General features: G+C 45.1%; 1 protein-coding gene across 1 annotated transcript; it reads right to left on the bottom strand.

Moving 5' to 3' along the window:
- Positions 1-1,200: 1,200 nt before the first annotated feature.
- Positions 1,201-5,019, bottom strand: LOC133095667 (putative olfactory receptor 2I1). Its single transcript, XM_061197417.1, is given in 2 exon segments — positions 1,201-2,192; positions 4,956-5,019. Coding segments are annotated over 2 exon segments (1,056 nt in total).
- Positions 5,020-13,797: the final 8,778 nt, after the last annotated feature.

Below are 13,797 nucleotides of genomic sequence, written 5' to 3'. Positions count from 1 at the left end.
GACATGACTACAATCATATTAATAAATAATTTAGGAATTCAATTAAACTACCTCTCCTTATTGAAAGCTATTTGTTATGAAATGAAACTTGGCACTGTGCCCCTTCTTACTCTCTCTATTTCTCACATCCAGTTAAACCATTCGTATTTCTGGGGACAACGGTAGGCATGGCAAGATGTTCACCTTGGGGATCTAGAGACTTTATGTCTCTAGTGCGGGCTCCTTGGGAATGGATATGCTTTAGGTGGGAAGGGACTTTCTGAAAGTTGGGGGATTGTGGACCAGTCTCTGTCCTGTCTGCCTTAGGGTCTAGCAGGTCTTCTCTGGGTTGAGTTGGGGGGGTAAGGATTTGTTTCTGGGTTGACCCCAACGCTCTGTCCAAGTTCTGGCTAGTGGAGCTTTTTTCTCTCTGCTTCCTCCATCTTTCTCCCTTCGTTTACTCCTCCATCTCACCCTCATGTCTCCTTCCTGATCACATGTATGTTTTTCTTACAGCCTGAAACATGTTCACCCTCTTCTCCACTAGTCCGGTCTCTTCTTTATAACTTGCTCAAGAACCACTTCCTGCAGAAGAGTTTCCTGAACTTAACCCTGCTCAGCACAAACCACACTTATAGGTGTTGCTTATTACAATTATGAGTGAAGTGCTCTGAGGTGGGCACTATTTAACTGCATAGGTGGGCATTGGGTTAGACTGATTCCTCGAGACAAGAGACCATGGCTTCTTTTTTTGGATGGGGCCTCCTATAGGGTAGAGTCTATGATTTTATTGTCACGTAGGGATATGTCTGATGGCAGACACCATGGGGTCTTCCACGCTCTCTTCCATCAGACTGGAATTTGTCATATATCATCGTACCAGCATATGGACTCTTGACGGGTGGTTATAGTATCCCCTGAGGATGGGGAAGGTCCTCCCCAAATCAAACTTTCTTTTTTTCAGCAGCCTAGGAGAAAGCCTGAAGGCCATTTCCCCCCTCACTAGACCTGCACGTATAAATGTCAGGATTTTCCCTACAGCACACGAACCTTTCCTGATGGGAGGAAGGGATCTCCCCCATTAACCATGGACTCCGTAAGGACAAATCTTGCAGATTCTCATACAGAAATGAGCAGCCTGAAGGCTAAACTGACTGACTTTCCAGTGGGCATTTCCCGCCTTGGGCCCTGGGGTAACACTTCCTTCCCTCCCTGACTTACTCACTGTCTAGCTTGCCCTCTCCGAAGACTCCCCAGGAGCCTCCTCGCTGCCCCCTTCACTTCCTTATTCCTGAGGGTGTAGATGAGTGGGTTGAGGGCGGGTGTGATTACAGTGTAGAAAAGCGAAATGAACTTGCCCCGCTGATGGTTGTAGCTGTGAGTGGGTTGCACGTAGGTGTAGATGGCTGAGCCATAGAACAGGCAGACGGCTGTCAGGTGGGACCCACAGGTGCCCACCGCTTTCCTGCGGCTCCCTCCGGTCCTCATGCCCCATACAGCGCGGGCCACGGCACCCCAGGAGGCCAGGATGACGGCGGACGGCGCCAGCAGGATGACCACGCGGGCAGCAAACATCTGGCGCTCGGCGGAGTCTCGGCCGCCGCCGCCGCAGGCCAGCTTGAGCAGCGCGGGCAGCGCGCAGATGAAGTGGTCCACCCGGCGGGGCGCGCACAGCGGCCGAGCCGCCAGCAGCGCCGTTTGCGCCGCAGAGCTGGTGAGGCCGCCGAGCCAGGAGGCGCGGGCCAGCGCGCGGCGGAGGCGCGGCGGGCGGCACAGGGCGGCCGCGCGATCCAGAGCCATCACCGCCGGCCGGACGCACTCGGCCGAGTCCCGCGCCAGCGACGCGCACAGCTGGGCCAGGCGGGGGCCGAGCTCCCGCCACAGCGCCCGGCCGCGCAGGTCGGCCAGCAGCGGTGGCCCCACGCTCGTGGTGAAGCCCGCGTCCACCAGGGCCGGGTGGCAGAGGAAGTAGTACACGGGCGTGTGCAGGCGCGGATCGAGTACCGCCAGCTGCACTAGCGCCGAGCAGCCCGTCAGAGTCAGGAGGTAGCCGAGGAGGACAAGGGCGAAGAGGACAGGCTGCAGGGAGGGCCAGTCGGAGAAACCCAGCAGGAGGAAGCGCTCCTCTGTGCTGTGGTTGGCCTAAAGCGGGAAAACTCGCAGAATGTTTGGAAGGACGATATATGCTACACGAAAGGGTGATGTTATCCCTTCTAAGCAAAGGAAAACCCGGGCCAGTGGGCGTGGGGTGGGAGAAGGGATGGCAGCACACACAATGCTTATGTATCTACTGGAAGCTCATTTTCAGATCTGAGCCCGTAGTTTATATTAGTATATCCTAGTTGATATATTTACCAGAAAATTCTATGAGGAAGATAGAATCTCCATCCTATAGATGAACAAACTTGGGCTCAAAAGGGTAAAGCATCCCAAGGTCATAGCTAGTGAGTGACCCCGTGGACCTGTACTAAAAGGCCTGTTTGATTTAGAAATCAGTACTCTTTCAGCTGCCTCTTTCAGCTGCTTCTGGAAGGAGTCCTATGGTAAAAGTAGAAATCTAATCTTCGTCCCACATGATAACCCTTCAGGTGTTTGAAGACAGATTTCACTCTGAGCCTCCCTCCTCTTTGTTTGCAATGTTTAGTGCCCAAAATTACGCGCAATACTCCAGGTTTGATACAACCAACACTTGGTAGAGCAGAACTATCTCCTTCTTTGTTTCAGGTGCTCTACCTCTATTAATACAATCCATTATACTACTGACTACTGAATTTTAATCTGTGGTGAATCTCTCTTCTAGGCTGCTTCTAATGTCCATGCCCCTCCTGCTTACTATCTAGTGTGATGATCATGAGCAACAAAGATTGGCACATGTGTACCAGCCTTTAAATCCAGAGTGATCTGGGTAAAATGAAAGTCAGGGGACCTGGGTTCCACCTAGCATAACTGCCTTTGACTAGTGATTTGATATGGGGAAGTCACTTCATTTCCCTTTGCCTCAATTTTTTCATGTGTAGTAGGAGGATTTTGTACTCTATAACCTCTAAGGTTCCTGCATGTCTTCCTGGCTCTAATTTTAATAAATATTTTTCAAACAAATGAAAAGTGGATGCAGAAGCTTTTTAACCCTTGATAGTGATGCTCAATCAAATTTCCTGACGGTACAGAAACCATCATGGTTGATGTGATGGATAAAAGTCACATAGAAAGCTTTCTACTACATGGTTCCTGACAGGTATGATTATACAGATAACTTGTTTTAAACATCATTTTCACTGTTCTTAATTTAAAACTCATAATCCCCTAATTTTTTATTTTTCAGGAAGGAACTCTCTTCCCCCTAAGAAAACATTATGTTTATATGGTTCTCTCGTTTTATCGTCATTAGTAAGAACAAGTATTAGTGTCGTGATTAAAAATAAGGGTTCAGGAGTCAGACTGCCCAAGTTCCATTCTTGCTTCTGCCATTTCTTAGCTGAACAACCTTGGGCAATGTTGCTTAACCTCTCTGTGCCTCAGTTTCCTCATATGAAAATAGAATTGATTAAGTAGCTCCAACGGGTAAAGCTCTTAGAACAGTTCCTGACACATAGTAGACGTTGAATAAATGTTAACTATTATCACTATTTCACATCAGGAAACAGGCTTTTAGAGGGTTCCTACACTACTTAAGGACAGAACTGGTATGTAAATTTATACCCCGTTTCATATGTTAACTCTTATGTGAAAAAATAGATAATACTCCTATTTTATTCAGTAGGATAGGAGGGTAATTGAGGTTAAATAACTTGCCCAAATTCACATGGTTTGTAAATACCTCTCAGGATTTCAACCCCAATCTGATTAATTCTGGGATCCTTGCTTTTTTTTCTTTCTTTTCTTTTTTTTTTATGAACCAGGCTCTAATATGCTAGGGACTGTGATGGATAAAACTACATACAAAGATTGACCTTTATTTCTGGATAATTTTATAGTCATACTGGAGATGAATAAAGTAGGAGAGTTGACATTCAGGCTTATGGTCCAATGGTGCTAGAGATGTTGAGTTACAAAGAGTCAAATTTCCTAATTCTCTGCTTACATAGACACACACCAGTTCAGCCAGGCAAGCCTTAAGTCATTCTTAGGCAAACCTACCAAATCCTGAAAACAAGCACACAGTGATCAAATTGCACAGACATCTTTACTGCATGTACACACAAATACCCAAACACATAGCTCAGACACATTTGTACACATACCCAAACACCCCATAATCCCCCTAAAGCATCCAGAAACCAAATCTGTTGTAAAAAATATTCTATAACGTGTCCCTACACATCATTTGGTATTCTAGAATGTGCCCCTCTTCCATAAGACCATTTTTTAAAAGTGCAATGTGGTAATAAGCCTACCTTCATGTCTTATTCTCTGGCACTGATATCTAGGCCTTCAGTTTCCAGATAAGAAGTTGGTCTCTTGCTCCTGCTCTGGATTCTCTGGGTTTGAAATGACAGTGGAAGGGATGAAAGAAAGGCCCAATCACATGGCTATTGATTTCTGGAACCGGTGCCTCAGATCAGGGCAGGTACCTGAGAAGACAACGTGGCATGGGCAAAGCAGTTGTAGAGAATGAGAAAGGGTGTTGATGAGCCTCTTACTAGAGAGAGAGCCAGGGAGTCAACAATTTCTGTTATTTAGAAGAGAGGATGGAGCTCTGGGGAATCTATGTCCCTCTCCCATAATTAGCCCTTTGTATGGAGGTGTCCAGAGAGAGCTCCCTCAGGGTAGGGAAGGGAAATTTCTGGAGGGAAAGGCCCTTTCGGATAGAGTGTCCCTGGCAGTGTGTGGAAGCCAGAGGCAGCACAATTCCTTCTCACATCATTGCTACTCTTAATTTTTAACTGGTTTAGGATTGCATCCTCTGCTGAGTGACCTTAAGCCAGCTGTTTAACCTCAGTGATTCTCATCTGTAAAACATGGGTATTAACCCTTACCTGTGCTAGATGCTGTAGATTCGATGATGTCATCCCCAGTTCTGAATGCAGCTTTGATTCTCATGTCATCAGCTTTGCCCCCTAACCCCCTTGTTGCTGTCATCCCCTACCTCACCCCCTTTGCTCCCCTTTATTCCTTGAAGAGTTTTGTCCCTGGCTCACGCTCACTCACTCCAGTGAGGCTACCATCACGATTCTCAGTGAATTCAGTATCCAGGGAGATGACGCTGTCTCCTCTCAGTTCCCTCCTCAGTAGCCATCTGAACATTTATCACTGTCCTTCACCTCCCTCACATCTTCACTCCTCTCCCTATCCAGCTTAGATTCCCTGGTCAGTCACTGTAATTAGTCCTTTGTGCACATACTATCAACGTTCCTGCTGAAATCCACCTCAGATCCTATCCTATCCCTACATTCGTTCAGCTGATCATGGACGGAGAAAAGGCCACAGTCATGCCGAGAAGTTTCACTTTACATTCATGACCACTAACTTCATTTTTAAATTTTCTGTCCAGTTTTATTGAGATATATTTGACGTATAACACTGTGTAAATGTAAGGTATACAAAGTCATGATTTCATACATCTATATATCGCCAAGTGTTTATCACACTGAGGTTAGTTAGCACATTCTTCATCCACATAATTATCATTTTGTTGTTGTTATGGTAAGAACATTAAAAATCTACTCTCATAGCAGCTTTTAAGTATTCAGTACAATGTTGTTAACTATAGTCACCACACTGTACATTAGGTCCCCAGTCATTTTATAACTGAGAGTTTATACCTTTAGAACGTCACCTCCCCATTTCCCCCACCCCTCAGCCCCTGGCAACCAATATTCTACTCTCTGTTTGGATGAGTTTAATGTTTTTAGATTCTACTTATCAATGGTATTGTACAGTATTTGTCTTTTTCTCTCTGACTCATTTCACTTACATAATGACTTCAAGGTACATCCATGTTGTAACAAATGGAAGGATTTCCTTATTTTTTATGGCTGAATAATATTCCATCATATTATATATATGTATAAATATAAATATTATATATAAATATTCATATTTTTAAATGCAACACACACACATATATATAAATACCAATTTACATTCCCACCAACAGTGCACCAGGATTCTCTTTTCTCCACATCCTCACCAACACTTATCTCTCTTGTCTTTTTGATGATAGCTGTTGTGAAGAGTGTAAGGTCGTATCTCATTGTGGTTTTGACTTGCATTTCCCTGATGAGTAGTGATGTCAAGCACCTTTTCATGTTCCTGGTAGCCCTTTGTAGGTCTTTGGAAAAACGTCTGCTCAGATCCTTTGTCCATTTTTTAATCATATTTTTTTCCTGAAAAATGTCTATTCAAGTTCTTTGACAATTTTTTATGGATTTTTTTTTTTTTGCTATTGAGTAATATGTGTGTATATATATATATCTATATATCTATATATCAACATTAACCCATTATCAGATATATGGTTTACAAATACTTCCTCCCATCCTCTAAGCTGCCTGTGGTTTAGGGCTTGTGAAGACAACTTGAATAATGTAGTAACACACAGAAACCTTCCCCACGGTCCCCTCCATTTTCTTTCCACATCTCTCAGGATCTTTCAGAGTCCTTGTATTCATCTTGAATTTAACCTAAATGCTTCCTGCCTCAGTAAGGGTATTGGAAGGTCGTAGAAGGATGTGACTTTCTCCTGTGCCCACTCTCCCCAAATAGAGCCAGAAGTCTGAGGTCTGACATTCAAGGCTTCCAAGAATCCAGCCTCAAGTTTCCAAGCCCAGCAGGTGTTCTGCTTTTCCTCGAATAAACTTGCTGCACTGATTGGATTGGATGACTCCCTGTGCTTCCCCACTTCTGTATCTTTGCACTGGCATTTCTCTTTGCTTGAACAAAATGCTCTCCTTGTTCCCTCTCACCTACCTCAGTCCTCCCGACCCCTCCAGGTTCAGAACAAGCTTCACCTCCTCCAGGAAGCCTTTCCAAGTCTCCTCTTGCTTCCCAGAGCCTTTAGAGTTTGTGAAAACAAACATAATCTTTTTCACATTCTGCTTGTCATTTCATTATTTTCTGATTATAAAAATAATATATACCACTTATGGAAAAGCAGGAAATATAAGAGAGAAATGGGTGAAAACAGAGATATATAAACATATAGGGAAAGAAAAAAGCCTATCTATAATTCATACAACCGATACTGTTAACTATCCACCATCAATAATTTAGGATATTCTCTTTCCCACTCTCTTTTTCCTTCATATTTTTACATAATTGAATTCATTATGGTTTCCATAAGTTTATTTTTTGTACTTGGCGTTAGTCATCTAGTATTATGATGAAAGAATGTCTACATTATTACATATATCTTGTATATATAAAAATATAATTTATATTTATTGATCATCTGCTAATGATCAGGCACCATAATATCCACAAGATACACGTGTGCTCAATGTGTCAATTTATTATAATTTACTGTTGCCCCCTTCTTTGATATCCAGGTTACTTTAGTTTTCTTACAAAGCATTAAAGGTGACATTTCAAGAAACAGAATGAATTTTCTGTATTTTTATCTTTTTTTTAAAGGAAAGAGTGGTGTGTATAGAACGATTGCATCAAATGCTTCCTTAGAATCCCTGGAGTCTGTCTATGTATGTATGTTTGCATGTATGTACCTATCAATCATCTATATCTATATCTACCCCTTTAGTGACAAAGTGGAAAGAGTGTATTAGATTCTGGCCATGAAGCCTGATCTTGAACAACTCATTTGACATCTGTGAGCAGTTTTGGTGGATAGGCAGATTGATAATGTTGCATATCCCTTCAGGGTGATGAGGAGGGAGAGAGGGAAGGGAGGCTCACAGGGGAGAGCTGGAGTTGGTCTGGGGTTGGGTGAGAGTGAGGGAGAATGAGGAGAATAGAAAAGAGATGCTGAGTGGAGGAGGAAGGCAAAGAGCCTTTACCAGATCATGGAGAATGTTTTGCATAAGGGACACTGTGGGGCCTTGATAATTACCTGCAGACTTGAAAGGCAGAAGAAAGGAGGGTGAATAGAGGAGTGGGTGGCATCTTTGAAGCCCAAAGTCTGCACCTAGATCCCACTTCCTGTTTTTCTCCGTTCTCAGAGGACCAATCCGGGATTCTTCTGAGCTGCAAGCCAGGTCAGCTCCTTCTCCTCTTTCCCCTTACATCTCCGGAGGAACCAAGGCCCCTGTTTCTCAGGCCCATGGCGCCTGAGTTTCTCCCACGTTCCTCTCCTCACTCTTTCCTAGTTGACCCTGACAGGGAAGAGTTAAGGCCAATGAGAGCACACACCGTAGGGAGGCGGAGAGGCTGACAGCGACCTGGATGAGCACCCACTCGCGTTTCCGGACTGAGCTGAAGCCTTTGTCTCTATTCATCATCCAGTCCTGCTTCCTACATCTCCTTCCGGCCCCCAAGCGAGATCCTCTCCCGTCAGGCTCTCCAGTGCCTCCCTGGGGCCCGGATCTGTGAACCCCGGAGAGCCCAGGGAGGAGGTCAGGCTGGGGGACCCGGGAGCCATCTGCTGGTGGGAGCCCTGAGTGCAGGCTGGGGAAGTGAGATCCGCGGGGGTGCGGTCTGCTCTTTAGCTCGGAAAAGAGGCTGCCCAGGGAGCCCAGACACCAGTTTCCTTGTGGGCCGGTGAGTTTTCCTCTGGGCTTTTGTTGTTGTTTTCCTCTTTCTCCGCCAGCGCTTCACTCTGCCTGCGCGGCTCCTTCTCCCTCCCCAGTCACCTCCTACTTCCTTCTGCAGAGTGAGGGAAGGAGGCTACTTCCGGTAGCAGGCGCCGCCACGGGCAGGGCACACTTCAGAGGGTGGGCCCTCTGGGGCTTGGGAAGTTAAGGAAGGGAGAGTCGCGGGGGGCGGGGAAGAGGAAGCCTTAGCGAAAGGGCGGGTGGGAGGTGACGAAGAGGGCCAGGAGAAGAGCAGGATGTGAGAGGGGAGGTAGCGCTCAGGGGTCAGGTTCAAATCAACTACCCTGTGTTCGTCCTCCGCAGACTGACCACGGCATCCATGCCCTCTGCAAGTAGGGCTCAGGGGAGAATGCAGCCTCTTGCCTTCCCCCTTGTATCTTTGCTTTCACCTCTTCCTCTTTCCTACCTCTGTGGTGACTGTGTGTGTGTGTGTGTGTGTGTGTGTGTGTGTGTTCCTTTCCCTTTTTGCTCTTTGGGCCAGTACTCAGCCATCTCTTTCCCTTTGCTGCATCTCACAAGCCTGACCCTTTCAGTTTTCTCTGAACCACAGCTTTGACTGAAGTCTTACGGTGAAACCAGGCGAGAAGGATTCATTCATTTTTGTTCATTCAGCACGTATGTAGGGACAAGAGCACGATGGCCAGAGAACTTGGCTGGGCCAAAGGAGACCTAAGTTCTAATTCTGGCTCTGCCACTAGGTAGCTATGTGACCTTGGGCACATTTAAATCACTCTATGCCTGTGTTTTCTCATCTTCCAAACGATGGGATTGGACCAGATGAGCCCATTTTTCTGCTCAAATGCCCTAATGACTATGATGCTGTGATTCTGTTTATTAAACAGTGCTGGCCATTTAATTCATTTGGGGCCATTTTCTCTCCTGGTCACTCTGCCTTTATCTGCTCCTCATGCCATCCTCCTCTCTGAGTCTTTGTGTCCTGCTTCCCCTTCATGTTTGAATGTCCCTTCTTGTCTTTCAGCCTCTTATGGGTCTCATCCTTGGGCTGTCATGCCATTCCAGGTGCTGCTGTCATTTGAGTAGGTGCCCGTGCATTTGTGCCAGGAAGAGTCGGGGTGTCTGGACTCTGCACAGAGGGCCCTCTACAGGGATGTTATGTAGCAGAACTACAGATATCTTACTTCTGTGGGTGAGACTTCCTATCTCTTCTCTTTTTCAGAATTCTTCTTCATTAGCAGTACATGATTTTCAGTACTATTCAGTGAGAGCCTCCCCACCGATTCTGACCCCCAATGGGGTACTGATTGATGTTGGAGTGATCTGAAAATGCAGTATGTTTTTGGCCAGTATTACTCTCAAAGAACTTTCTGGAAACTGAAGGTATTTATATGGGGCACTTAGAACGTGAGTGATAGCTCCATATAACTCCTTCTAGAAATCTAGGCTCTTTTAAGTCTAGACTCAACCTCTACTCTCCCCCAAATGCATATAACATTCCTTTCTCTCCATTACATTTTTATTACAAAACATTTTTATTTCCTAAATAGTACAATGAGATGTGATGAGAAATACAGCTATACCAATGGGCTGTGTAAAATAAAAAGGCCTGGGAATGGGAGACATGATCCTGGTTAGGGAGATGGAGATTTCTGGGCCAGTCCTCAGGTGGTATTCTCACTCCCTTTATGGGCATGACTTTTAGTGGGTGCTGTGAGGAGATTGAGGCTGTGTGGCACAAGGAAGCTCAGAGCCATAACAATTTCAATCAGTTCCTTGGTTTACCAGTCCAGTATTTTCTTTCTTATATTGATATCAAGGTTATAATAGAAGGATCTAGTTTATTTCCATCACATTTTCCTTTATTTCAAATCCCAAACTTCCCCCTTAATCCTCTATGGGCTGAGAAATGGAATGTTGCCTGCCACATCAGTAAACGAAGGATGTCACAGTCATCAGCGATTGCAGCCATGCGGCTACGCCAACGGTGAGCTGGTGAGCCCTGAGGAAAGTCAGGATGTGAAAACACAGGATACTGGCCCCAGATGGCTGAGGTGCATATCAAAGGAATGATTTCAGTGAGCCCAGACTCTTGCATCTTCCCATACATAGAAAAATGCTAAATTCCTTAACTTGACATATCCAGGGTTTTTTTTATTAACAGTACTCTTTTGTTCCGACTACCTGCTCTTTGTTGCAAAACTCCTATAGATCCTAGCTCTCCCTTCGCCTCCTTGGAGCAGTTTTCTCAGGGTTACTTGAGATGCTGTCTCCCGGGCTTGACGTCCTAAAAATTTCCACCGAATAAAACATAACTCTCAACTTTTAGGTTGTGAATATATTTTTTTAGTCGACAGGGTTTACCATCAGTCATCCCCACACCTTACAGTTTGGGGTGGGGCATTCACAGAGAAATAAGACAAGGCCCGTGCCCACTTGGCCGTTACCTTCCTGTTGTCATGACAAGAGAAAAACCACCCGTTAAACAAAGAAGGTCGAATATGCTCAATGTCAAATGAGTGATTTAGAGCATTGTGCATTTGATTGGACCAGTGCCAGTCTGTGAACTGTTTGTTATCAGTTTGTGATGGGATAAGTACATACATTGAGAGAAAGCATTTAGAAACTTTTAGAGCAATTTGACATTGCCACAGTATCCAAGCATGTGGCCAGTGGGCCCATCTCATTGACCAAAAGAACAAAACAAAACAAAACCTCTGGTCCTTCACCACAGAGAGTCTGAGAAGCACTGGTCTAGAGAATAAGTGTTATGTGGTGTGGGATCGTCAAGGATGGCTTCATGGGAAGCAAGGTGGAACTTGAAAGATGGGTAGGAAAAATAAACTACGGAGAGGGGAGAAGCAGAGAAGGTATTCCAGGTGGGAAGAAGGGGAGAGCAAAGACTCAAAGGGAGGTGGACTTACTGGACACTGGTAAATAGACTAGTCTACCTGGTTAGGTTAGGGTAACATGAGACGGTGGATGTGGTTACAGAAGTTGGTGTTAGACATGTTGAATGAACGACATGGCCCAAGCCTACCGTTGCAGCTATCCTCAACACCCAGGACATTGTGGTCCAGCGGCAGCCATTCTAGAATTTAGCGAGTGAAATGGGACCACATATACGTAGGACATAAGAGAGGTGGACCTAAGTTGGTGGAGGGGCAGTAGCTCAAAGGGCAAGGTTAGACAAGTTGAATAAGGACTATTTGAATTTTGTTTTTTAGAGTGTCAAGGTGCATAGAATGTAGGGCATAGTAGCTGTACATAGCTCAGTAAGGATTTTTTGATCTTCCGATTGATCCAATAGAATTCTTGTTTCCTAAAACTGAGCTGACCTCACAGCTGGAGCAACGTGAGGAACCATAGATTCTCGATGCCCCAAGACCTCCTGATCTGGGGCTTATTCCAACCTTTCTTGCAGGTGAGAGAGCTGCATCCAAGGTATAGTAACTGAGCAGAAGGGAGGGTTTCAATATTTGGAGAAGGGATTGTGTGAGAGGGAAATCAAATCTACTCTTTATTTTCTCTTCCATAGTCATATATTCTCTTACCAGTCTACTCATCCATTTGCTAATTTCTTTTTTTTTTTTGGAAATTCAACTTTGCCAAACACAGTCTTTTGCCTTGTGCTGCTCCCATCATTGGTCCCTGCTCTCAAAGGCGTTTGCCACGTAGACCTCCTCACCCTGGAACTGTCATTCTGCATCAGTGCCTTATGCTGCTGTCAACTTAAAAAAAATGCACAACATGAGAGTTGTGAGTTAAGTTTTATTTGGGGCAAAATGAGGACTGCAGCCCGGGAGACAGCATTTCAGATAGCTCTGAGAAACTGCTCCAAAGAGGTAGGGGGGGAAGGTCAATATATATGTGATTTTGGTGAAGAGGGAATACATGCAATCAAGCACATATTTTTGCGGACGTTCTCGTGAGGGTTACTGCAAGTCATGAGGAGCAGACGTCACCATGAAGGAATTTAGTGCTTTTCTAGATATGAGGAGATGCAAGAATTGGGCTCATAAAATCAGCGCCTGAAAATATCTACCTGTTCTGCCAGTTTTTCTCAGAGCACAGGGTGCCTCATTCCTGATCACCCTGAATTCCTTTCAGGGGGTGTTGAAGGTCAGCAGCTGCTGATTTAATGATTTAATCCTTGTAGAGGTAGATGGCAAGTGCCAATTTGTAGTTGACACTGCCCATATGGCTTCTCATCTGCTGGGTTTATATGCAACTTATAGCTATTGATACTGAGCAGGACCCTGTGGGGCTCCCGGGCACAAAAGCCCTCCTGTGTCCCCCATTTCTTTGATTACAGGAAATAGGCTTCATTCAGCCTCCACAACCTTCTCTGAGTTCCAACGAGTAGGTTCAAACAGTTGTTAATCAGGGAAGGGAGGGGATGCGGAGACAAGGGAGGAATAGTGCAGCCCTGGGGCAAGGTCCTGGTTCTCCCTCAAGGGATACACACAACTATATCTTTGAGCTGTTTTGCAGATACTGAAGCCCCCACCAGCTGGAAGAGGTTAATGGTTAACACGGTATGCTGCCCACAAGCACGTAGATCCCAGACCAGCTGGAACCAGAAAGTTGATGCTGACTCCCACTTACCTCACCACCAACCAATCAGAAGAAGGTCCACGAGCTCATCACGCCCTCTTTGAACCATTACTATAAAGCTCCCCACTATGCCCTCCAGGTTGGGACACACAGTTTTGAGGGCATTAGCCTGCTGTGACCCCCTTTGCCTGGCAAAGCAATAATTCTTTTCTACTTCACCCAAAACTCTGCCTCGAGATTTAATTCGGTGTCGGTGTACAGAGGCCGGATTCAGTTTCACTATCTCTGAGTCCTTTAAAAGAGATTCATCTGTCAATACTTCACAGTTCTACCATCCAGATCTTATTGTATTCTAATTCTTGATCTGCTCAGTCAGCAGGAATTTATGGAATATACTGTGTGCTGGAGCTGTGAGCTTCCTCAGCTCTATCAGCATGTCTTGAGAAAGATATCATTTGGAGTATGAAGTTAGATTTGTTCCAGGGGTATAAGGGAGATGCACTAATTTTTTTTTTTTTTTCTGATACAAATGTGATGCCTGTTCATTGTATAAGAATTGCAAATACAAAAAGTGTAAGAAGTTAAAAACCATCCCACTACC

Source organism: Eubalaena glacialis, chromosome 7, assembly GCF_028564815.1.
Source record: "Eubalaena glacialis isolate mEubGla1 chromosome 7, mEubGla1.1.hap2.+ XY, whole genome shotgun sequence".
NCBI classification, from domain to species: domain Eukaryota; kingdom Metazoa; phylum Chordata; class Mammalia; order Artiodactyla; family Balaenidae; genus Eubalaena; species Eubalaena glacialis.
The sequence above is the reverse complement of the archived record's forward strand: the minus strand, read 5'-3'. Positions and strand labels throughout refer to the sequence as shown.